This window comes from Salvelinus alpinus, chromosome 33 (genome assembly GCF_045679555.1).
Source record: "Salvelinus alpinus chromosome 33, SLU_Salpinus.1, whole genome shotgun sequence".
Classification (NCBI taxonomy): domain Eukaryota; kingdom Metazoa; phylum Chordata; class Actinopteri; order Salmoniformes; family Salmonidae; genus Salvelinus; species Salvelinus alpinus.
Genome location: NC_092118.1, coordinates 8,284,615 through 8,309,170, shown reverse-complemented (window position 1 = coordinate 8,309,170; position 24,556 = coordinate 8,284,615). Strand labels below are relative to the sequence as shown.

The window sequence follows — 24,556 nt, the reverse complement described above, 5'->3', positions numbered from 1 at the left end:
ATTATTAGCTAATCTCCTGTGCAGCCAGGAGTCAAAGACAGCATTCTAGCTGGGTCCGTCTTTCACATAGGCCTATAAATTGCTAATTCAACATCGGTGGAGGATAATTCTGTGGCTGTCGGCATTGGTCTGATAAACAAAATATGACCGGTAGTTCAATACTGGTGAAAAACATCAACTCTTATTTCGTTCTTGCTACACTGAGTGAGTGAGCTTTTAAAAAAAGGCATGCCCTTTACATGACCAAGCAGGACTGCATGGGCTTTTGTTAGTGAGAGAATAGGTCCAGCTCATTTGACTTTCAATTACGGTGAGTCGAAAGACTGTTGTTAGCCCGTGAATTAACTGTCTTGTGAATTACACTGGGCTATAAGTCATTATTAAGTTCCTGTCCGACGACAAAGACCCTGATGGCATGAGCGTTCTTAAATGAACACACTTAAAAATGTTATTCGTGTATAATAGTGTTTAATTCTGAGTGAGATACTAAGTCACATGCTTCACTGCTAGCATATTCATGAAATACCCTGTTTACATGATGAAACGTATTCTGTCTGTTCCCATTCAGGATGTGGCCACATTAAATCGTAATCGTGAAATTACCCTAATGTCACCTCACCTCCCCCTGACTGCACATCGACACCATTCCAGATATTGAATGTACTTACGCCCAGCTGAATATTAATCTGCAGTGACACATGCTGACCAGAGGGCGGCGCTACTGCACTGTTTTGTAAATTAGACTAGGAGCAGGTGCTAAACTACCAGGGATGGACAGCATGCACTCTCCGCTGGGCAGGCAAAAAGCGGATGCTTCCGGTTTTTAGGTATACAGTATTTTCAAACCTAACTTCTGTTTCCCCTGGAAAACGGACGTGAGGACTCCGTTCAGGCATTTTTGTACGCCTGCTATGTGGGGTTTAGGCAGCACGCAACAACACATCCTCAATTTCACTTCATTTAGTGTAGAAAAGTGACATGCTTGTAAAACAACGTTTTTGGCCATCATTCATAAAAACCTCTCAGAGTAGGAGTGTTACTCTAGGACTAGGCCCTTCTTTTTAATAATGATATAAAAGGCTAAACTGATCCGAGGTCAGTACTACTTTATGACAATTTTTGAATACGGGCCCAGATGAATGTATAAAGTGCGTGACATCACTGAATAAACATTATCCCACAGATCACAGTACAGTAGTAGTAGGATAGTAGTGGTGGCCTATCTGATCCGTTAGCATAACATACAACCAAATTCAAGCCATCCACTCCTCCATCTCAGTTCATTATTAAGGTCATACTCACAGTGAGACGCTCTCTCATGAGAAGTGCTCTCTCACATTCTCGTGTGCGCGCACACACATGCACATCACACGCAGACACACAAACACACACACACACAGGGGTTATCTAAAGGTCCCTTACACCCCATTAAGCAGACATGCCAAATGAGGCGTGTGATGCCAGAGTCAAACAGGACTTTCCAAAATGGAGCCTGGAGTCCCCTCTCTTCAAAACTCATGCAGAGTAGAATAGTAGTTAACGGTAGAAGTTGCCCTTACCACAGATCTAGGATCATATTTACAACACCTCTATAGTAACCAGAACTATTACATGTTGGGGGGAAAAAATCTGACCCTGTATCAGTTGTTATGGGCAACTTCTACCTGCTCTGGAAATAGTGCGGAAAGGGGGAGAATTAGAAGACGAGGAGGAGTGGAGGAGGAAGATGCATGACCACAAAGAAGAGAGAGAGAGGAAGAGGGAGAGAAAAAGAGCTGACCTAGAGGACTTTTTCTGACCAAGGGAAAACCTGAGCAGTTTACGCTGAGACCCATCCCTAGAGGAGAGAGAGAAAGAAAGAGAAGGAGAGAGCGATATGGAGGACGGGAGAGACAGAAAGGCTGATTTGACATTTACAGAAGACTGGAGCTAAGACAACTGGAACGAGCGAGGAAACAAGACAAGAGACGGTAAATTGAACATTGATGACATCGGCAAAGAGGGAAAGAGGGAAGACATTTAAAAGTCAAAGTATTACGAACTACATCTTCCAGAATGCATCAGTGCGGCGGTGATCCAACAGGTTTACCTGGACTGCATTTCGGCCTGTGCTGTTTTCTGGGCTGCTTGTGCTGTGGGGGCCGGAGTCTCATGCGTAGGGGGGGCAGGGTGGCTGCTGAGCTGGGCAGGGGCGCTGGTCTGCTGGCTCAGGGGTGGTTGAGGGCTCTGGGGCTGGGGGTTAAGGTGGGGCTGGGAGTACTGGCGGTGGGCCTGCTGCTGCTTGTAGCGAGACAGGCTGAAGAAGAGCCCCAGAATGGCCTTCAGATTCCCATTCCGGATCTCTGTGTAAGGAGAGCGGGGGAGAGGGGGAAATAGGCAGGGAGAGAGAGAGAGAGAGAAAAAGAGAATGAGATGAAGAGGTAGAAAGAAGGAGAGAGAGGGAGAGAGAGAGATGAGACACAGAGAGGAAAGTTACAAGCTTACTGCACAATATTCTAGCCACTACAGTCAGTCAATGTAGTCTCAGCAGGTGTGTGTGACTGGTGAGCGTTTACCTTCTGCAGACAGGCCCTGTATGTTGACTCCTTTGGCTGCCAGGAAACTGAGGCAGGCATCAATGTTCTCAATCTGGAGGAGAAGAAGAGAGAGACAGAGAGAACCTACAACAGGTGCTTCTGAATTGACATTCTGATTGAACTAAACTCCTCACAAGGTCAGTAACGCATCGGCAGTTATCAGCAGCCTACTCAAAAATAGCAATCACAAACACATCGCCAGCCTTAGGATTTAGGGACATGTTTACAGGGATTGACTTCACAGAGTGCCGACCCTGAGTAAGGTGAGTAGATTGTTGAATGACATAGCCTAGTCAAATCAGGATTCAAATAAGCCAGACATACAGCTCCACTGGAGTACCTTAGACGACAAAGCATTCTACTTTGACCCTGTTACTAAGATACCAGCCAATGCAACCATACCGACCCAGCTGTGCTGAGCTGTCAACAATCAACAGCCAGGCGATGTGATTGGTCGACAGAATTTGCTTAGGGCCATGTGACCCTACTTCGACACAGCCCATTGGCCGCAAATGTCAACACCAGGTGGACAAAATTGAACTGAGTCATCGAATGACATCATCAATACAAAGGTAGAGTTCAAGGGTTGCCAACGGTCAGGTTCAGGTGAACAAACAGGGAGAGACTGAGCAATATAACAATCGATTCATATGCCACAGCAGCAGCCATTTTCACTGTTCATACTGTTGAGGAGCGGCCATTGAGACTACACTCAATCAAGGGAACCTCATCGAAACGGAATCTGTCTCGATAGACACCTAGGCGCAATTCATCTCCCCATCGGTATTAGCTAGCACCCACCCGAGCAATACACCAGCATTACATTTTGCACCAAAGCGCTTACAAACAAACCTACATAAACATCTTACTGAAATAGAGGCGAACCCAACGATATTCAATTAGCGTGAAACGCGTTTCGACTTAGCAGAGGTTCAATGTAGAAAAATAAGACGTCATACTTTATAGAAAACAAACTAAAATAACACTAGCTATTCAATACATTAATAATATCAATATCATCCTTCTACAGCAGCCCTCTGATTCTACATCAGATATTTCAATGATGTCATACGACGAATCAGAAGCAGACTCCAGGTCAGTGAGCCGCTGACCCCAGAACAGCTGTTATAGGGCGACACATGCTGGGAGGTCAGGGAGCACACAGCCTGAGAACCAGAAGGAATTTAGACCAGGCTCTGCTCGCTACAAAGTTCAAATATCCCCCACTCACTAAAATACCCACTGTCTTTTTAAATACCCCAGACCCATATGCCACCATCGTTTCACTGAACTACCCGCGAGCCACCCTGAAATACCCTACTAAAATACCCCCAACTTGACTGAGATACCCCTCCCTGTGATATACCCGCACCCATACACACGCAGGCACTCATGCACACACACACACACACACACACACACACACACACACACACACACACACACACACACACACACACACACACACACACACACACACACGTCAACACTACTAAAATACTTCCCTGACCCCTTCTCTGATATACCCCTGACCCAAATACCCCTGGTACTGAGGGGTTAAAAATAAAGATTCTTCTGGCTAAATAAAAACACCCGCTGAGAGAGCAAATGGTGCGCAAATTTTAGAAGACACATTTAATCTATATTCAAACAGGGGATCGATTCAGAATTTCTACTTTGGGAATTCCAGTGTAGTGCGGAAAAGGGAGAAACTGTTGGAATAGAAAATCAAAGTAGGGCCTCCCGAGTGGCGCAGTTTGGCCTTGAGGGATTGTCCTTGTCCCATCGCGCTCTAGCGACTCCTGTGGCGGGCCGTGCGCATGCACGCTGACACGATCGCCAGGTGTACGGTGTTTCCTCCGACACATTGGTGCGGCTGGCTTCCGGGTTAAGCGGGCATTGTGTCAAGAAGCAGTGCGGCTTGGTTGGGTCGCGTTTCGGAGGACGCACGGCTCTCGACCTTCGCCTCTCCCGAGTCCGTACGGGAGTTGCAGTGATGGGACAAGACTGTAACTACCAATTGGAAACCACGACATTGGGGAGAAAAAGGGGTAAAAAAAAATAATAATTACAAAAAATCTAAGTAGGGAGACAGGTGCTTTGACAATGAGTTCTCTACTTCAAACACAACTGCCTATCTGTCACTTTTCCACTCCTATCTTCCCCTGTCCTTCGATCCTTTTCTGGTTTTCTCATATTCCCCTCATCCTCTCCTGTCCTCTCTTCCAGTATCCCCACTCCTTCTATCTCCTCCATTCTGAGCAGACAGTGCTGTTCTCATCAACAATGTGCATGATTAACAAACCTTGAGTAAATACAGTCTGGTTATTCATGAGAACGTAATAACGCCACCGAGTCAGTAGGTGTTGTGCCTAGCTTTGACGTCATGAGGACAACACACGTAACCGTGATGGGAGTATATAAGTCTCTCCCTCTCCACCCTACACACTAAAAACACACACTAGACATGAGACGTGTCACGGCAACAGATAGTCTAGCCCTGCAGGTAGACTGAACACAAGTAGCACTCAAATTACACTGCAACTGAATAACTTGTTTTTTAACTGGATCATTCAGTTATATGACCACCTAGACAGCGACAATAATTAGATCATTAAATCAACAATAATGCGAAATTGCACCGGCTTGAAATTACCATTATTATTACAAAATAACAACCGTCGTAAATAGCAAAATACAACTTCCAAAACCGAGATACAATTCTACTGCAATATTTCAATAGAGTTCCCTCTTACCTAGCAAGTTCTCGGAGCCTGTCTTGAAGGCATGATCATAGCAAATACAGTGTCACACTAACCACTGTTCTACTGTACTGTGGCTCTCTCTCAGACACACACACACACACCTCTCTCTAAGGCTGTCATCACATGCTGGGTCTCAGCCAGCTAGCAGCACAGTAGGGCCAGCCCTGCAACTGCCCTTTCAACAAACACTTTCTTACATCACAGAGAATCTATTGTTTGTGTGTGTGTGTGTGTGTGTGTGTGTGTGTGTGTGTGTGTGTGTGTGTGTGTGTGTGTGTGTGTGTGTGTGTGTGTGTGTGTGTGTGTGTGTGTGTGTGTGTGTGTGTGTGTGTGTGTGTGTGTGTGTGTGTGTGTGTGTACGTGTGTACGCACCCTCACCGGAAGCTTTGTTTACGTCTTAAGGAGTCCTGTCTTGTGGCATGACTGACTCGGCGTGTGTGTCTCTGCTCCCGCCTTTCACTCTCTCAGACAGTTTCACTGGGATTACTTCAACCTCTGAGCCAAGATGACACTAACCCCATAAATACCGCTCTCTCTTTACAACACCCGTACATTATGGTGTTGGAGAGTCAACAGCCCTGTGGTCGGTCAACACAACGCATAACACAACTTTAACACACTGTACCTCCCCCATTTAATTCAAGTAAACAGTTTCATAGTGGTACACAACCACCTTCTTTCAAAGCTGGTAGTGCTGGCACCCAAGTGGCAGGTAACTCAACACACAACAAATAAAAAATAAACTATAACACCAATACTACAGTACTTTACAGTGAAACAATCGACTGAGTGCAGTCTAGAGGACACAGAGCGACAAGAAATGAGATTGATCCAATTCGCTACCCGCAGATAAGAAGGTGAGGAGGAGAGAGGGATGCCCGGAGCAGTGCTAACCCAAACAGTGGCTCCAGCCTATACCTTGTGGTCAAACAGCTGACACTCCTCCATACCGGGGTTGCCTAGCAACACTATGCGGGCACGGCACCTGTGATTGCGCTGCACTTGCATTTGATTACATGTAGTTTGACCAGCTGATACAGGTGGGTATCACACACACACACACACACACACACACACACACACACACACACACACACACACACACACACACACACACACACACACACACACACACACACACACACACACACACACACACACACACACACACACACACGTGACCTGAAGCAGTAATTCCCCTAGCTGTCACACACCTGATTACACATTAACTTCAGACAGTATCTTGCTTGTGGTATTCTGCTTCCCCTATTCACCTGTGGCGACTCACATTACCAATCAATACAATACTATATGATCAGACAATATGTAAATATATTAGTCACATAATCTATGAATCAACATGGCCTTAGTACTGAACCGTTGGGACACGGAAGGAATGTCAGTCATGATAACCTGACGCTGTATATAACAGCATACACTTGTTTTGGCAGACTTACAGCTGTCGTGGCTTTGAGTGGCGCCTGAAGGTGAAACACGGGTTGAAGTTGAGAACTGACAATGCCTTGATGTAACGGAGGAAACTCCATTTGACGTTCTCTGAGGGCTTATGAAGCCTACTAAGGCCTTGTTTTCATCATCCCCATTCAGAGAGGCTTACTGGGAAGACGGGTTTAAACTGCTTTATACCTGTATGGAGCAAGTAGTAATGTTTGTTCCCAGTAGAGGAGAGAGAAACAGATCTCTCCGAACTAGAGTCAAACTGAGGGCGAAACAGGCAGTTGGAAATAAAACATTGTGACACGACACAAACTGCAATTAAAACAGTACACGCCAATAAATCTACCCGAACAACAGAGCAGTGTGTGTGACTTTGTGTGTGACACTAATGTATCCCTCCACAGTCAGAAGTAGGCCTCTGACAGACCTAAAGCACTTCAGGGGTATGTGGGGGTGCAGTAGAGGGAGCGTCCTGTGTGGTTTTAGCACCTCTGAGTCAACACTACCCCGATGGGAGCATGTCACTGCGAAAGCTATGGTTACTTCCTGGGTGGCAAGGGTACGAGACTGGGAGGGACTAGCAGTAAAAGGTATGTGTGTGTGTGTGTGTGTGTGTGTGTGTGTGTGTGTGTGTGTGTGTGTGTGTGTGTGTGTGTGTGTGTGTGTGTGTGTGTGTGTGTGTGTTTTGTGTGAGGGGCACCATTGTAGGATCTGACAGTTGTAAAAACAACTATTCCCCACTAGGGTTGCATAGGGTCGGAACTTAACCCCGGGAATTTGGGGAATTTTGCTTCAATTCATCAAAAAAGTTAGCTTATAACAGTGAACCTTTTTTGTGGGATACACATAAGGCAATTCTAGGTATTGTGGCATACTTTGGTTAAACTATCCACAATTCAATGGAATTGCAACCCTCTGCATGCACAGTGCATTCTTCCATCACATGTACAGCTGATTCTCAAGATCTTGCACACTAATGAGATGCTATTGAGCCCACACTACTAAACTGTCTGAGCCAAGGACTACATGCTTTCTGGTAAGTTTTGATTACAATACTGGGTGGGGTGAATATATTTGATATGACATACATGATTTTTTGTTAACCTTTTCTCAATATAGGGGGTGCTGTTTCAACATTAGCATTTATCGTCTCCAAATTAAACTGCCTCATACTCAATTCTTGCTCGTACAATATGCATATTATAGTTATTATTGGATAGAAAACACTCTCTAGTTTCTATAGCCGTTTGAATTATGTCTCTGAGTGAAACAGAACTCATTCTACAGCACTTTTCCTGATATGGAGTGAGATTTCAGACATTTTGGCCTCTGGTCCCAGGTCAGTTTTAAAGTCCCTGTAAATCCTATGAGGATACAAACACTGCCCATGCCTTCCTCTAGATGTCAGTAAGAGGTGACAATTTGAATGGAGTCGATTGCGCAATCAGGGCCCGTATAAAACAGAAAAGACCGGATGTACCATTCTTTTCCTGCTGCGCCTCAAGCAAGGTGGACGTCGGACTCTCTCTCTTTCCAAGCGTTGGTTTAGCCACTTATATATCGCCGGTCATGTTTTTACTCGTTATAGGTGTTAAAAACATCATAAGGTAGTTAATTTAAACCGTTTTATAGCAATTTATATCCGTTTAGTGCGATTTTGAGGCATTGCTTTGTGATGCACATTGAAGCACCGGGCACGTTTCGGGGTCCCGGTCGAACGTTAGTGGGCATTTCGACGGACAAGAGGACAGCTTTCGACCAAAAGAAGATTAGACCCAATAAAGGATACATTGCCCAAGATACTGATGGAAGAACAGCTCACAGTAAGAACTATTTATGATGATAAATCGTTGTTCTGTCGAAAAAAGTTATACGCATATTCCGCCATTTTTTTTGGTATAGCTTCGCTTGGCGAACCCTGTATTGCACAGTAAGGATATTTTTAGAAATGTAATTCAGCGATTGCATTAAGAACTAATTTGTCTTTCGATTGCTGTCCACCCTATATTTTTTAGTCAAGTTTACGATTAGTTATTCATTACGCCAGATCACTGTCCAAAATGGAGCCCGACATTTTCAGTCTAGTTTTGCTAGTATTGTCATGTTATAACCACGTTTTTTTGTGGCTAAATATGCACATTTTCGAACAAACTCTATATGTATGTTGTAATATGATGTTACAGGGGTGTCATCGGAAGAATTCTGAGAAGGTTAGTGAAAAAATTAATACATTTTGGCGATGATTACGTTATCTCTCTCTTTGGCTTGTATCAATGCTCGGGTAACGTTTGCACATGTGGTATGCTAATATAACGATTTATTGTGTTTTCGCTGTAAAACACTTAGAACATCTGAAATATTGTCTGAATTCACAAGATCTGTGTCTTTCCAGTGCTATGCTTTGTCTATTTTTAAGAAATGTTTTATGATGAGTAAATTGGTAATACACGTTGCTCTCTGTATTTATTCTAGTCGAGTTGTGATGGTGGGTGCAATTGTAAACTATGATTTCTACCTGAAATATGCACATTTTTCTAACAAAAACTATCCTATACAATAAATATGTTATCAGACTGTCATCTGATGAGGTTTTTTCTTGGTTAGTGGCTATCAATATCTTTATTTGGCCGAATTGGTGATAGCTACTGGTGGAGAGAAAAAATGGTGGACAAAGAAAATGGTGTCTTTTGCTAACGTGGTTAGCTAATAGATTTACATATTGTGTCTTCCCTGTAAAACATTTTAAAAATCAGAAATGATTGCTGGATTCACAAGAAGTGGATCTTTCATCTGGTATCTTGGACTTGTGATTGAATGATATTTAGATGCTACTATTTACTTGTGACGCTATGCTAGCTATGCTATTCAGCTTTTTTACTGGTGGGGGGTGGGGGGTGCTCCCGGATCCGGGTTTCTGACTCGTTAGAAGTTAACTAGTAAATAGTAGCCTATATCAAAGTGTTTAAATAATTTCTAACTTGTTAACAATTTCTACTAGTTAGATTTTGCTACCATGTGGGTTTTAGCTTGCTTGAGCCTGCTAACTGAGGAGTGTAAATTCACCTGTTTCTGTTACGCCTGCTCCCGCTCTTCCCCCCCTGGCGCTCGAGGGCCGCCAGGCTCCCCAGCAATACGTACTCCTGCCATCGAGCGCCAGGCACCCCAGCAATACGCAATCCTGCCATCAAGCGCCAGGCCAGCAGCATTATGCACTCCTGCCACCATCATTACGCACACCTGCCACCATCATTACGCACACCTGCCTTCCCCCCATCACGCGCATCAGCGATTATTGGACTCACCTGGACTCAATCACCTCTGTTATTAACCCCCTATATCTGTCTGTTCCCCCTGCTCTGTTCCCCGCTTCAGCATTGCTTGTCATATGTCCTTGTATACCCGTGTGCTGACGCTATTCCTGTCTTGTCTCATATCTGTTCATTATTAAATATTGACTCCCCGTACCTGCTTCTCATCTCCAGCGTCGGTCCTGACATGTTTCCATACATGTTTCATTTGAAACATTTATCTTTCAAAGTAGTTGTTTAATCTAACTGCTTAACTATTTATCTACATGGAATTGTCTTTGGGGTTTTTTTACTCATTTTTTTCTAATCTTTACAGGAAAATGCCACGGGCACTATCTGATGTGTGGAGACATTTCACTGCAGCTAATGTAGAAGGAAAAGCTGTGTACATGTGCAAATACTGTGCCAAATCATATGTGAAGAATGCAACAAAGATGCAGAATCATCTGGCCAAGTTGTCACGCCCTGACCGTAGAGAGCTTTTTATGTCTCTATTTTGGTTTGGTCAGGGTGTGATTTGGGTGGGCATTCTATGTTCATTTTCTGTCTATCGTTGTCTCTGATTGAGAATCATACTTAGGCAGCTTTTTCCCACCTGTGTTTTGTGGGTAGTTGTTTTCTGTTTTGTGTCTGCACCAGACAGAACTGTTTCGTGTTGTTCCATTTTGTCTCAGTGTTCAGTTTAAATAAATAATCATGAACACTTACCACGCTGCGCTTTGGTCTGATCCTTCTTCATCCGACGACCGTTACAAAAGTTCCCTCAGCGCTCACAACAAGCAACCTCTACTTCTATTCAAGGTGAAAATGATGAATCGGACACCTTATCGATAGCAGCAGCTCATGGTCCTCCTGGAATCAGAAGTTTTTTTGACTCAATGGAGGAACGTAGTCAGAGAAATGCTGATGAATGTCTTGCTCGAGCTGTGTATGCAACTGGTTCACCTCTGATGTTCACAGGCAATGTGTATTGGGAGAGACTTCTGAATGTTCTTCGCCCAGCATACACCCATCCAACCAGACATGCTTTATACTCATTTTCTAGATGCAGAGATCAACAGAGTTCAAGTGAAGGTCAAGCAAATCATAGAGAAAGCAGACTGTATTGCAATCATCTCTGATGGGTGGTCGAATGTTCGTGGGCAAGGAATAATTAACTACATCATCTCCACCCCTCAACCAGTGTTCTACAAGAGCACAGACACAGGGGACAACAGACACACCGGTCTCTACATTGCAGATGAGCTGAAGGCAGTCATCAATGACCTTGGACCACAGAAGGGATTTGCACTGGTGACCAAACATGAAGGCTGCTTGGTCTGAAGTGGAGGAGTCCTACCCTCACATCACACATTGGCTGTGCTGCTCATGCATTGAATTTGCTCCTCAAGGACATCATGGCACTGAAAACAATGGATACACTCTACAAGAGAGCCAAGGAAATGGTTAGGTATGTGAAGGGTCGTCAAGGTATAGCAGCAATCTACCTCACCAAGCAAAGTGAGAAGAATAAGAGCACCACATTGAAGCTGCCCAGCAACACCCGCTTGGTTGGTGTTGTCTTCATGTTTGACAGTCTCCTGGAGGGGAAGGAGTCTCTCCAAGAAATGGCCTTATCACAGTCTGCCGATATGGACAGTCCCATCAAGAGGATCCTCCTGGATGTTGTATTTTGGGAGAGGGTGGTAAGCAGCCTGAAACTCCTGAAACCTATAGCAGTAGCCATTGCACAGATTGAGGGAGACAATGCCATCCTGTCTGATGTTCAGACTCTGCTTGCAGATGTAAGAGAAGAAATCTGTACTGCCCTGCCCACTTCACTGTTTCTCCAAACGGAGAAAACTGCAGTTCTGAAATACATAAAAAAGCGTGAAGACTTCTGCCTGAAGCCCATACACGCCGCAGTGTACATTTTGGACCCCAAGTATGCTGGCAAGAGCATCCTGTCTGGTGCAGAGATCAACAAGGCCTATGGTGTCATCACTATCGTGTCTCGCCACCTTGGTCTGGATGAGGGCAAGGTTCTTGGCACTTCCAAGCAAGGGCTTTGGGATGGAGATGCAATATGGCAGTCGTGCCAACATTTCTCATCAGCCACCCGGTGGAAGGGACTTTGTGGATCTGAGGCTCTTTCCCCTTTTGCCTCCATCATCTTCCAAATCCCAACCAACATCAGCCTCCTCAGAGCGCAAGTGGTCCTTGTTTGGGAACACACACACCAAAGCACGCAACAGGCTGACCAATACAAGGGTTGAAAAATTGGTGGCCATCCGGGCAAATTTGAGTCTTTTTGAGCCTGACAATGAGCCATTCTCAGCAAGGTTGGAAAGTGACAGTGAAGATGAGGCCTCAGAGTCTGATGTTCAAGAGGTGGACATTGAGGAGGTCCAGGGATACCAAAGCTTTAGTTTCTAGACTAACATTTTACAGATGTTTGTTGAAAACGTTTTTGGGAGATGTGATGGATCATTGGGGATCATTCAATATTCCCTTTCTTTTGTTGTTCAGTGAAATCATCCCATGTGAAGAGTCAACTCATTTAATTAAAGTTCTATTCGTAACTAAATTATATATATTTTTATTTCTATTGAAAGTAGACAATTATGTCTACTTATGATAAGGTAAAAGGTTTATGTTTCTGTCTCCATATGATATGGTCAATATATCCAATGCAAAAAACATCTACATTTAAATAGTATTAATATTCATTTGCATATATTACCGTTAATTCCAATATATTCCCATATTCCCGTTAATTCCCACTGAAAGTTTCTACCTCGGAATATTCCCCAAAATGTGCACTCCTATTCCCCACTCGTCTGAAACACAGAGAGATGCTACAAGAATGAACATGAAAATGACCAAGATGGCGATAAAAAGGCGCTATATCACTCCATTATACGTCCTAAGCTTGTTTACATGTTTGCTGGTTTAAAACAAGAGGTTAAGTGTAGAGTTGTCAATCGCCAGCAGCTTTTCAGTGTTTTGAATGCAGCTTTACCACAGCAATCAAGTCAAGTGTCGTAAATGGAGCTCTCAGTAGGTCCTGGGTGTTGAGTGGCCGGCTAACAGGGAAAGTGTGTGTGTGTTTCCACTCTGTATTAAAATGCACAAAGCAGCAGACATGTGCATAATGACAGTTTGCGCCTGCCTCCAGCATTGCTCGAGTGCTTCCGTTTCAGCTGGAGAGTTCACACGCGCAAGCTGCCACAACACACGACACACAGCTGTGACACACAAACACACCATCACTCCCATCAAATATCTCAGCTCAGGCCAAACAGAGAAACACACACACACACAGTTAAACACACAGCGTCAGCCCACCGTCTCGTCCACCTCTCGCTGTAGAATGCTAACAGTGAGAGTCAGTGGTAGGCTAAGAGAGGTTTTAGAGAGGGTTCTAATCACTGTACAGAACAAAGACACAGAGAGGAACAGAGACCAGAGAGGGACTACAGAGACAAGAGGCAGCCTGGAACGTCTCAATTACTGGCGACTGGAGGGCATAATCAACCTCTAATGGGACCCGGCTAATTGATAGTGGAGACACAGAGAGACGGAACACTTGAGGGGATCGGCTGACTGACTGATTCCTGTTCCTGTGTGTGTGTGTGTGTGTGTGTGTGTGTGTGTGTGTGTGTGTGTGTGTTTTGGTTGGGGGGGGTCTGGCTAGCAGCCCAAATTTGCCTTCAACTGGCACACTGGCCAATTTACAACCCTCCACATTCAGAGGGATACCGGCTATTTTCCCATTGAAGTAAAAAAAACACAAAGAACACGGAAATCACAACCAGTATGATTGAATACGAGTACATGAAATGTACAACTGTAAAATGATTTAGCAGGAAAATGTATAAGCACTGACAAAATGTCTAGCGCTAAGATGTGTTTATTGTTTGGAGTGTGTCAAGTGCAGTGAAAATACGATCAGATTTGTATCAGAACATCCAGTAATTGGAACAACAGACAGCAACTTCTGCCTTCTGCTCGGTGCTAGCTAAGACGTGAGTACTCTACATTTTGTGGTAGACTGAAAGTCGTTCTTCAACCAATCGATTGGTCTTCATTTTTAAAGGTGTATTTTTCCATATATAGGTACACACTGTGTGTTTTTATCAAATCAACTATATGCATTGCGCTTGTTTGATGCTTTAAGCTTACTGTTTGGTGAAATAACGCACAAATGACTCAAGAGGGAGCCAGAGATCTAGATCTAGAAAAAAACCTTTAACCTGAACCAACCATTCTCCTACTCCTGCTGGCTTTTGCAGATACTGCCATTACTCTCCTAACGTTGCCGGTAATAGGCTACACGAGGAGTCGGCAACTTTTCTCATGTGGAATGGCAATTCATCTGACCATTTCTACTGATCTGCGTGGCAGTTATGGCTTGTATATGCACATTTTCGTGGAACAGTTTAATTTCGTTTATAATAGCATCGTTATATCTCAAGATCATTGTCATTTGGTTAATCAACATTTTATCCAAATCTAAATGAAAATGATACAAATCTAAAAAGTGACTTCTATTGCGATTGCCAACTATGTAAAAATAGCATACATAAAGACAACAAATAAAAACTTTGCAGCCTGCAGGTAGAAAATATCCTGATTTAAAAAACGTATCCTATAAATCAGACAGGCCATGCGTAGCCACGAACTTGGAACATTGTATCAACGATTAAATTGAGCAGCAGAAGCTTGCGCTGCAACATTGTATAAAATATTCTGGGCCCTCAGAGTGGTGCTCGAGACAGACACAGTGTTGGCTATTTGCGCAAGGGATAAGAAGCCGTGCTTGACTTGGGCAAGATCTCACCGGAGCTGGTGTACCGGCACCTCAAATTTTCTACTGCTTGAGCTCCTGTTCCACTTGAAGAATATTAGCTCAAAAGTATTGTGTAGCTCCTGCACCTAAATATAAACAGTACCAGCACCCAAAATTACTACCGGAACCTATTTCAGTCCAAGTCAAGCACTGATTAGAAGTAAATCAGGTCGGCCTACTTTATGACATTTCCACTGGAGCTATTGTCATTCTCAACGGATGTAAAAACAGACTTTGTTTGCTTGCTGTTCGAGGTGAAGAAAACATTACTTTGAGAAGCTCCACAGCTCATTAGTGGTGGTGCGTTAAGCCAATCAGAAATACTATCAGATCCCAAAATGGGCACATGTATACAGTGCGTTAGGAAAGTATTCAGACCTCTTGACTTTTTCCACATTTTGTTACGTTACAGCCTTATTTCGAAAACAGATTTTTCCTCATCAATCTACACACAATACCCCATAATGACAAAGCAAAAACTGTTTTTTTAGAAATGTTTGCAAATGTATTAAAAACAATAAAAATAACTATCACATTGACATGAGTATTCAGACCCTTCACTCAGTACTTTGTTGAAGCACCTTTGGCAGCGATTACAGCCTCCAATCTTCCTGGGCACGACGCTACAAGCTTGGCACACCTGTATTTGGGGAGTTTCTCCCATTATTCTCTGCGGATCCTCTCAAGCTCTGTCCGGTTGGATGGAGAACGTCGCTGCACAGCAATGTCCAGGTCTCTCCAGAGATGTTCGATCAGATTCAAGTCCGGACGCAAGTCCGGGCTCTACACTCTTCGTAGTTCCAAACTTCTTCCATTTAAAAATGATGGAGGCCACTGTGTTCTTGGGGACCTTCAATGCTGCAGAAATGTTTTGGTACCCTTCCCCAGATCTGTGCCTCGATACAATCCTGTCTGGGAGCTCAACGGACAATTCCTTCGACCTCATGGCTTGGTTTTTGCTGACATGCACTGTCAACTGTGGGACCTTACATAGACAGGTGTGTGCCTTTCCAAATCATGTCCAATCAATTGAATTTACCACAGGTGGACTCCAATCAAGTTGTAGAAACATCAAGGATGATCAATGAAAGCAGGATGGACCTGAGCTCAATTTTGAGTCTCATATCAAAGGGTCTGAATACTTACGTAAATAAGGTATCTGTTTCTTTTTTTTTATACATTTGCAAAAATGTCTAAAAACCTGTTTTCACTTTGGTATTATGGGGTATTGTGTGTAGATTGCTGAGGAAAAAAATGTATTTAATCGATTTTAGAATAAAGCTGTAACGCAACCAAATGTGGAAAAAGTCATGAGGCCTGAATACTTTCCGAAGGCACTGTATATATATTTGCTACTGTTCGACCAAAGAAATCTTGGTCGACCAACAGCCCATCGACCACACAATCGACCAGTTGACTAATTGTGGTCAGCCCTATCAAAATTAGACATTCTTTCAAATACCTACCCCTATTAAAACGCGCATATAAAAGTGGACACCGATACACTCTCTCTCTCTCACACTCAGTAACCAGAAGGTTGCTGGATCGAATCCCCGAGCTGACAAGGTGAAAATCTGTCGTTCTGCCCCTGAGCAAGGCAGTTAACCCACTGTTCCCCGGGTGCCGAAGATGTCGATTAAGGCAGCCTCCCACACCTCTCTAATTCAGAGGGGTTGGGTTAAATGCGGAAGACACATTTCAGTTGAATACATTCAGTTGGACAACTGACTAGGTATCCCCCTTTCCCTTTCATGGGTTGTAATGTTAAACTGCCACAACAAACTGTCACGCCCTGGCCTTAGTATTCTTTGTTTTCTTTATGTTTTTTAGTTAGGTCAGGGTGTGACATGGGGAATGTATGTGTTTTTGTAGTGTCTAGTGTAGTTGTCTAGTTATGTCTATGGCTGCCTAGATTGGTTCTCAATTAGAGGCAGCTGTGGTTCATTGTCTCTGATTGAGAGCCATATTTAAGGCAGTCATAGGCATTGGGGTTTTGTGGGTAATTGTCTGTGTCTATGTTGCATGTTTGCACTTAGTCTTTGATAGCTTCACGTTCGTCTGTTTGTTGTTTTTGTTTCGTTGTCCTTCTTCTAATAAAGAGAAGATGTATTTTCCACACGCTGCGCCTTGGTCCTCTCTCTCTCCCATTGACGATCGTGACAGAATTACCCACCAGAATCGGACCAAGCGGCGTGTCAAGCGGCAACAGGACCCACCTACACAGGATTTCTGGACATGGGAGGACGAATTGGATGGTAAGGGACCTTGGGCTCAACCAGGAGAATATCGCCGCCCCAAAGCTGAGCTGGAGGCAGCGAAAGCAGAGAGGCGACGATATGAGGAGGCAGCACGGAAGCAAGGCTGGAAGCCCGCGAGTACAACCCAAAATTGTCTTGGGGGGGGGAGTTAAAGGGAGTGTGGCGAAGTCAGGTAGGAGACCTGCGCATACTCCCTGTACTTACCGTGGAGAGCGAGAGTACGGGCAGACACCGTGTTACGCAGTAGAGCGCATGGTGTCTCCTGTACGCGTGCATAGCCCGGTTCGGTACATTCCAGCTCCACCTATCGGCCGGGCTAGATTGAGCGTTGAGCCGGATGTCATGAAGCCGGCCCAACGCATCTGGCCACCAGTGCGTCTCCTCGGGCCGGCTTACATGGCACCAGCCTTACGCATGGTGTCCCCGGTTCGCCTACATAGCCCGGTGCGGGTTATTCCACCTCCCCGCACTGGTCAGGCGACGGGGAGCATACAACCAGGTAAGGTTGGGCAGGCTCAGTGCTCAAGGGAGCCAGTACGCCTGCACGGTCCGGTATTTCCGGCGCCACCTCCCCGCCCCAGCCCAGTACCACCAGTCCCTACACCACGCACCAGGCTTCCAGTGCGTCTCCAGAGCCCTGTTCCTCCTCCACGCACTCTCCCTGTGGTGCGTGTCTCCAGTCCAGTGCCTCCAGTTCCGGCACCACGCATCAAACCTCCTGTGTGTCTCCAGAGTCCTGTACGCACTGTTCCTTCTCCCCGCACTAGCCTTCAGGTGCGTGTCCCCAGCCCGGTACCACCAGTTCCGGCACCACGCACCAGGCCTATAGTGCGTCTCAGCCGGCCAGAGTCTGCCGTCTGCCCAGCAGTGCCTGAACTGCCCGTCTGCCCAACGCCGTCTGAACTGTCCGTCTGCCAAGCGCCGCATGAACTGCCCGTCTGGACTGAGCCTTCAAAGCCGCCCGTCTGCCATGAGCCTGCAAAGCCGCCCGTCTGCCATAAGCCTTCAGAGCCGTCCGCCAGACAGGAGCCGCTAGAGCCGTCCGCCAGACAGGAGCCGCCAGAGCCTTCCGCCAGACAGGAGCCGCCAGAGCCTTCCGCCAGACAGGAGCCACCAGAGCCTTCCGCCAGACAGAATCAGCCAGAGCCCTCCGCCAGACAGGATCAGCCAGAGCCCTCCGCCAGACAGGATCAGCCCGAGCCTTCCGCCAGACAGGATCAGCCCGAGCCTTCCGCCAGACAGGATCAGCCAGAGCCGTCCGTCAGCCATGACCAGCCAGAGCCGTCCGTCAGCCATGACCAGCCAGAGCCGTCCGTCAGCCATGACCAGCCAGAGCCGTCCGTCAGCCATGACCAGCCAGAGCCGTCCGTCAGCCATGACCAGCCAGAGCCGTCAGCCAGCCATGACCAGCCAGAGCCGTCAGCCAGCCATGACCAGCCATAGCCGTCAGCCAGCCATGACCAGCCAGAGCCGTCAGCCAGCCATGACCAGCCAGAGCCGTCAGCCAGCCATGACCAGCCAGAGCCGTCAGCCAGCCATGACCAGCCTGAGCCGTCAGCCAGCCATGACCAGCCAGAGCCGTCAGCCAGCCATGACCAGCCAGAGCCGTCAGCCAGCCATGACCAGCCAGAGCCGTCAGCCAGTCCGGAGCTGCCGTCCCTCAGTCCGGAGCTGCCGCCCCTCAGTCCGGAGCTGCCGCCCCTCAGTCCGGAGCTGCCGCCCCTCAGTCCAGAGCTGCCCCTCATTCCGGTGTTGCCCCTCAGTCCGGTGCTGCCCCCTAATCCAGTGGGGTTAATTTGGAGGGTGGCCATTTGGAGGAGGCTACCAAAGCGGGTATTGACAATGGTGGAGTGGGGGCCACGTCCCGCACCCGAGCCGCCGCCACCCCGGACCCTCCCCTTTCTATGTCAGTTTGTGCGGTCGGAGTCCGCACCTTTGGGGGGGGGGTACTGTCACGCCCTGGCCTTAGTATTCTTTGTTTTCTTTATGTTTTTTAGTTAGGTCAGGGTGTGACATGGGGAATGTATGTGTTTTTGTAGTGTCTAGTGTAGTTGTCTAGTTATGTCTATGGCTGCCTAGATTGGTTCTCAATTAGAGGCAGCTGTGGTTCATTGTCTCTGATTGAGAGCCATATTTAAGGCAGTCATAGGCATTGGGGTTTTGTGGGTAATTGTCTGTGTCTATGTTGCATGTTTGCACTTAGTCTTTGATAGCTTCACGTTCGTCTGTTTTTTGTTTTTGTTTCGATGTCCTTCTTGTAATAAAGAGAAGATGTATTTTCCACACGCTGCGCCTTGGTCCTCTCTCTCTCCCATTGACGATCGTGACACAAACAATAAACACAGCAATGAATATACAGTAGAACTAAGCCTTTGCCTGGGAAAAGAGTATGCTAGCCAAAGCCCTCTCCAAAAGGGAATCCTTATACAGTAACCACAGCCATTACAACATCGCCATCCCTGCTCACGCTTTTATTGTCATTGTAACTTGAATTCTCTTTCTGGATTTTGTCCCCTAGACAACATAACTATCGTTTTTATTTCTAGTAGCAATGTGATGAAGCAAGCTTGGTTTTCTTCCAGACACCAAACCTCAGCCTCTGGACCTTTAAAGTGAGAGCCAATGGCCTGTCTATAGGCCAGATGTTTTACAGGGACTGACCGCAAAGCCACATATGTAAAAATAACGAGTAATATCCATACCCGTTAAATTGGACAAATGTCTTCTGAGACAGAGCTAAATTCTAAATGTCCTGCTTAAATAAGGCCCTGAGCGTACGCGCTCAAGTCCACGCGCACGTATGCGCAAACACACAACCACTCTACTGTGGTGAGCCAAGACATCAAAAGCAACTTTTACTTCACACACTCCCCCATACATACAAGCAAACACACACACACACACACCGCCACAAGGATTCTAACGTTATACTGCCAAACACACAAACCAATAGAAGGAAACCCTAGGAAGGTCACTCACCATCTGCGAACGACTCTTAGGGCAGCCATTGATGTCTTCAATCTTCTCATTGGCTAAAGACACGAGAGAGAGAGACGGAGACAGAGAGGGACACAGAGAGAGAGGGAGAGGGACACAGAGAGAGAAGGAGAGGAACACAGAGAGAGAGAGAGAGAAAGGTGTTCTTAGTGATATCCCTGGTTCTTACTCCAGCATGTTCCTACTCAGTGCCAGAGAGAGTAAGTGAGGAGAGCAGGCCTGTGACTGGGTGGAGAGGATCACTGCCCCCTCTTTCTTCTGAGAGATGAAACCCAATCTAGTTATAGCAAATGTGTGTGGGGCCACTAGGGGCCAGGCAGAAGGGGTGTGTGTCTCCCCCCTCCCTTAGAGGCCCAACCCACAGCAGCTGAGACAAGGCAGGTTCTCTCTCTCTCTCTCTCTCTCTCTCTCAGCTGACAACCCTACAGCATGGTGGGGCCCAGTGTGAATCTCTGCCACAGGAACCTGACTACCACCTAAATGTGTTCACGTCAAGGTTAGTGACCATTTCTCCTTAGCGAAGATAATGCATCCACCTGACAGGTGTGGCATATCAAGAAGCTGATTAAACAGCATGATCATTACACAGGTGTCCCTTGTGCTGGGGACAATAAAAGGCCACTCTAAAATGTGCAGTTTTGTCACACAGCCCAATGCCACAGATGTCTCAAGTTTTGAGGGAGCGTGCAATTGGCATGCTGACTGCAGGAATGTCCAGCAGAGCTGTTCATTTTTGAATGTTCATTTCTCTACCATATGTCGTTTTAGATCAGTTGGCGATACATCCAACCGGCCTCACAACCGCAGACCACGTGTACGGCGTCATGTAGGTGAGCGGTTTGCTGATGTCAACTGTTGTGAACAGAGTGCCCCATGGTGGTGGTGGGGTTATGGTATGGGCAGGCATACGCTGCGGACACAATTGCATTTCATCGATGGCAATTAGAATGCACAGAAATACCCCGATGAGATCCTGAGGCCCATTTTTATAAAGGTATCTGTGACCAACAGATGCATATCTGTATTCCCAGTCATGTGAAATCCATAGATTAGGGCCTAATGAATGTATTTCAATTGACTGATTTCCTCATATGAACTGTAACTCAGTAAAATCTTTGATTTCGTTCAGTATATATTATGACTCTTCTAAAACCCCTGCCGTCATCTGTCATTCGGTCTCCCCTGTTGTCTCCTACCAAAATAAGGTGCTGCTGATCCCAGCCAGGTCCCTGACCCTGTGTCTCTGTGTCTCTGTGTCTCTGTCCCCCTGCTTCACACCCACTGAGCTGCATGGTCAGATTCCAGTAGAAATTGTCTGGTGTGATATTCCCCCCAGAGGGGGAAAGGAAACTATGGATGAACTGGTGAATGTGGAACTCATATTAAGATTGGAAGAGGGATAGAGCTCAGTTACATGATACCCGTGTAGCAGTGGTCAGCTGGGGGGGGGGGGGGGGGGGAGTGTCAAAAACAGCCCAGGGACACAGCCAGACAGACTTAGTCAAATGAGTCAGCTGACGTCCTTTGCAATGAACACCACCTCCGCTTTACCTCACCTACTTGTGCATTTGAGTGTGTGCGCTTGCGTGCGTGCACGTTTACAATAGCGTGAGCCACTGTTTCTTACCCTACACTGTCCCCTAGGGATACAGAGACCACTGACGGTGAGAAATCATGCTCTACTATATCAGGGGACGGAAGTCAACCCAGCTTGTGTCATAACAGATCATCAAAGACGTATGCTTATGTCAAACGCGCATCCGTGATGAAGCTCGCCATCCAGTGACTACTGAGATGAAATCTGAGCATCAAAAGACACAAAGATAAAGAGAACAGAGGACTCGGTGTCTCCAAACCCACCCATCCTGCCGTGGACGCAAGAAAAAAAAATCCATCTTCCGCTCTAAAGACCCGCTAGCCTACTCTTGACTTTCAGAGAAACATGATCAAAATGATAAGGTTTTTCTTGTTCTCTACTCCAGATTCTAGTCCGAATCCTATGACGACTCTAGTCTACGCAAATGTTCGACGACGTGGGACCACGATGTGTTCTGCGCTAATTTATTCTTGTTCCTAATTCTACGTGTGCTCTACGTGAGTATATTGTATGATGTTCTGCATGTGTTCTGAGATTTGAGGCAGTGTTCTGTGTACAAAGAAATGTGATCTATATTCTCTGATACAGTTCTACAGAACTCTGGGAAGCAGAGGAGTGATAATAAGTCATTGGTCAGCTGATGTGACAGTGCGGTAACCTCAGGGCACTGTCTCCCCCTTCCACCAGCCGTCCTCTTTAAAAGATGACAGGGGAGCTTGTTAAGTGGGGAAATTACAGGACTCTGACTAAGGGGAGGGGGCGCAAAATGACATTACATTACAAAACTCTCCCTCGGTCAAACTTCTCTCTGACTGCACCATTGTCAAATATTTCAGGGGGTAAACCGAGGGATTTTCCCCAACTCAATTTTGGAGAATAATAACTTGTTGATAATACGTTAATAATGTTGAAAGTAATAACTTTATGAGGACACTTCATCACCAATAGCATTTAAACATCATGGCGATTACTGTACACATACACATTAGTATACACCGCGTTACAACTTCAAAGTATACATATAGTATCAGCATGAGAAGTCTAGTCGATCAACTGAACTCATAAGCAGTAACGGTAATACTATGGCATCGAGAGAAGAGACGGTTAGTAAAAGTGCACGCCTTACCGACAACCTGTATGATCTCCGCCAGCAGCACTCCGTCCGTGACGTCTGTCTGCAGGTCCTTGATAAGTCGCTTGTGTCCTGACTTGGCTAGGTAGTGGTTGGCCCAATCCGTATAGATCTGTTCAGGACACAAAACACCAGCGTCCATTTATTAGACGCCCAGCTAACGACTAATATCAAAAGCAAAACACAAGTCTTTGCGCGCCCTGCTTTTTTAAGAAGCCATGCGGGGTGTTTCAAATCGCATAACACTTAAAAAGGACAAAATGACTAAAATTAAAAGAAATTTACGACTCAAATAAAATAACAACATGGTTGAATAGGACCCGCGCAGCCCCATTTCTTTTGTTGGGGCTCAGGGCTGGCATTTATCCGCCTGGTATTCAAATTGGGACCATTGTGCTCGGATAGCGCAGCAGCGCGAGTGGACGGTTTCAACGAGGCGCTGACATCACGAGCTCGACGACAGAAAAGGCCCTTCAGAGTGCCCGGGGGAGGGGTACGGGGATTTGATTTAAGTCTCTGAATAATCGGAATAGTTTCGCTTGTAATTGGTTGTTGCAGACAACTCTCTCTCTGCCGCTCTCTCTCTTTTCTCCAAGGCTGCTTGCCTCTCCGGGATTGAAGGCCGGTGAGGGATTTATTTGGGTAAATAAGAAAACCCAGGCAAGAGCAGAGGGTGAGAACGATGCAAATGGTCGGAGAGAGAGATTTGAGATTAAACATGTTGGTAACAAACAAAATAATTGAAGTAAGGTCACAGTGATGCTTAATTAGAAATAACGCCAATTAGGTAGGGAAGGGGATGCTGAACATATTCAGAAAATGTTGCTAAAGAGTGTGTTTCACGTGGAAAGTTGTAGAAACAAGTTCAAAATCTCAAGGCAAATCGTCAATAAAATTCTGGAGTAACCGAATTGAGTCTGACATAAGTGTTTCGTCTGAGGCATCCCGGTGAACCTGAGCAATTTTTTATTGCTGCCGTCACTTCGGTATTTCAACCAGCTAAATGAAGCATCACACACGTGCACGCGCACGTGTGACCCCGGTTCTCTGTGTTTTTAAAGGTAAATAGACCTGGGGCCAATTCAGTGTTACTCATCATATGAATCACTGCTCTGAACGCTTCATCTCAAAGTAACACACACACACACACACACACACACACACACACACACACACACACACACACACACACACACACACACACACACACACACACACACACACTGTCTGTGTGTGTGTTACTTTGAGATGAAGCGTTCAGAGCAGTGATTCATGTGCTGAGTAACACTGAATTGGCCCCAGGTCTATGCACGTGTGTGATGCTTCATTTAGCTGGTTGAAATACCGAATCTCTCCCACTCAGACAGTGCTAAACGAGCGTTTAAGCAAAGGATAACATTCTCGCAGTAAGAAAATGAATGTGGGTTGAAGCCGTTTTATAAAGCAGGTAAACTGCGGGGGGTTTGGGTGTAATTAAAAACAAGGTAAAATGAGAAGCTGTCAATCATTGGAGCAGAACAGGAACCAGTTAAAGACCCCCTGGGGGTGGGAGGGGGCAGGTGTAAAGGGAGGAGGGCAGTATGGTGGATCCAAACTATCCAAATCCATACACAGCAGCTCATGTAGGCTCATCA

The 24,556-nt window shown here is 45.9% G+C and overlaps 1 protein-coding gene across 7 annotated transcripts in view; it reads right to left on the bottom strand.

The window, feature by feature from the left end:
• Window positions 1–24,556, bottom strand: part of nav2a (neuron navigator 2a) — a 298,168-nt gene that overhangs the window by 86,725 nt on the left and 186,887 nt on the right. For 6 of the 7 annotated variants that reach the window (XM_071381946.1, XM_071381948.1, XM_071381941.1 and 3 more), the window contains 5 exons: window positions 22,917–23,034; window positions 20,176–20,228; window positions 2,556–2,628; window positions 2,090–2,342; window positions 1,781–1,837 (listed from right to left, as the gene is read on the bottom strand). In XM_071381946.1, the coding sequence (XP_071238047.1) occupies window positions 1,781–1,837; window positions 2,090–2,342; window positions 2,556–2,628; window positions 20,176–20,228; window positions 22,917–23,034 (554 nt within the window). The remainder of the gene's footprint in view (window positions 1–1,780; window positions 1,838–2,089; window positions 2,343–2,555; window positions 2,629–20,175; window positions 20,229–22,916; window positions 23,035–24,556) is intronic. The other variant, XM_071381944.1, reaches the window with a different exon arrangement.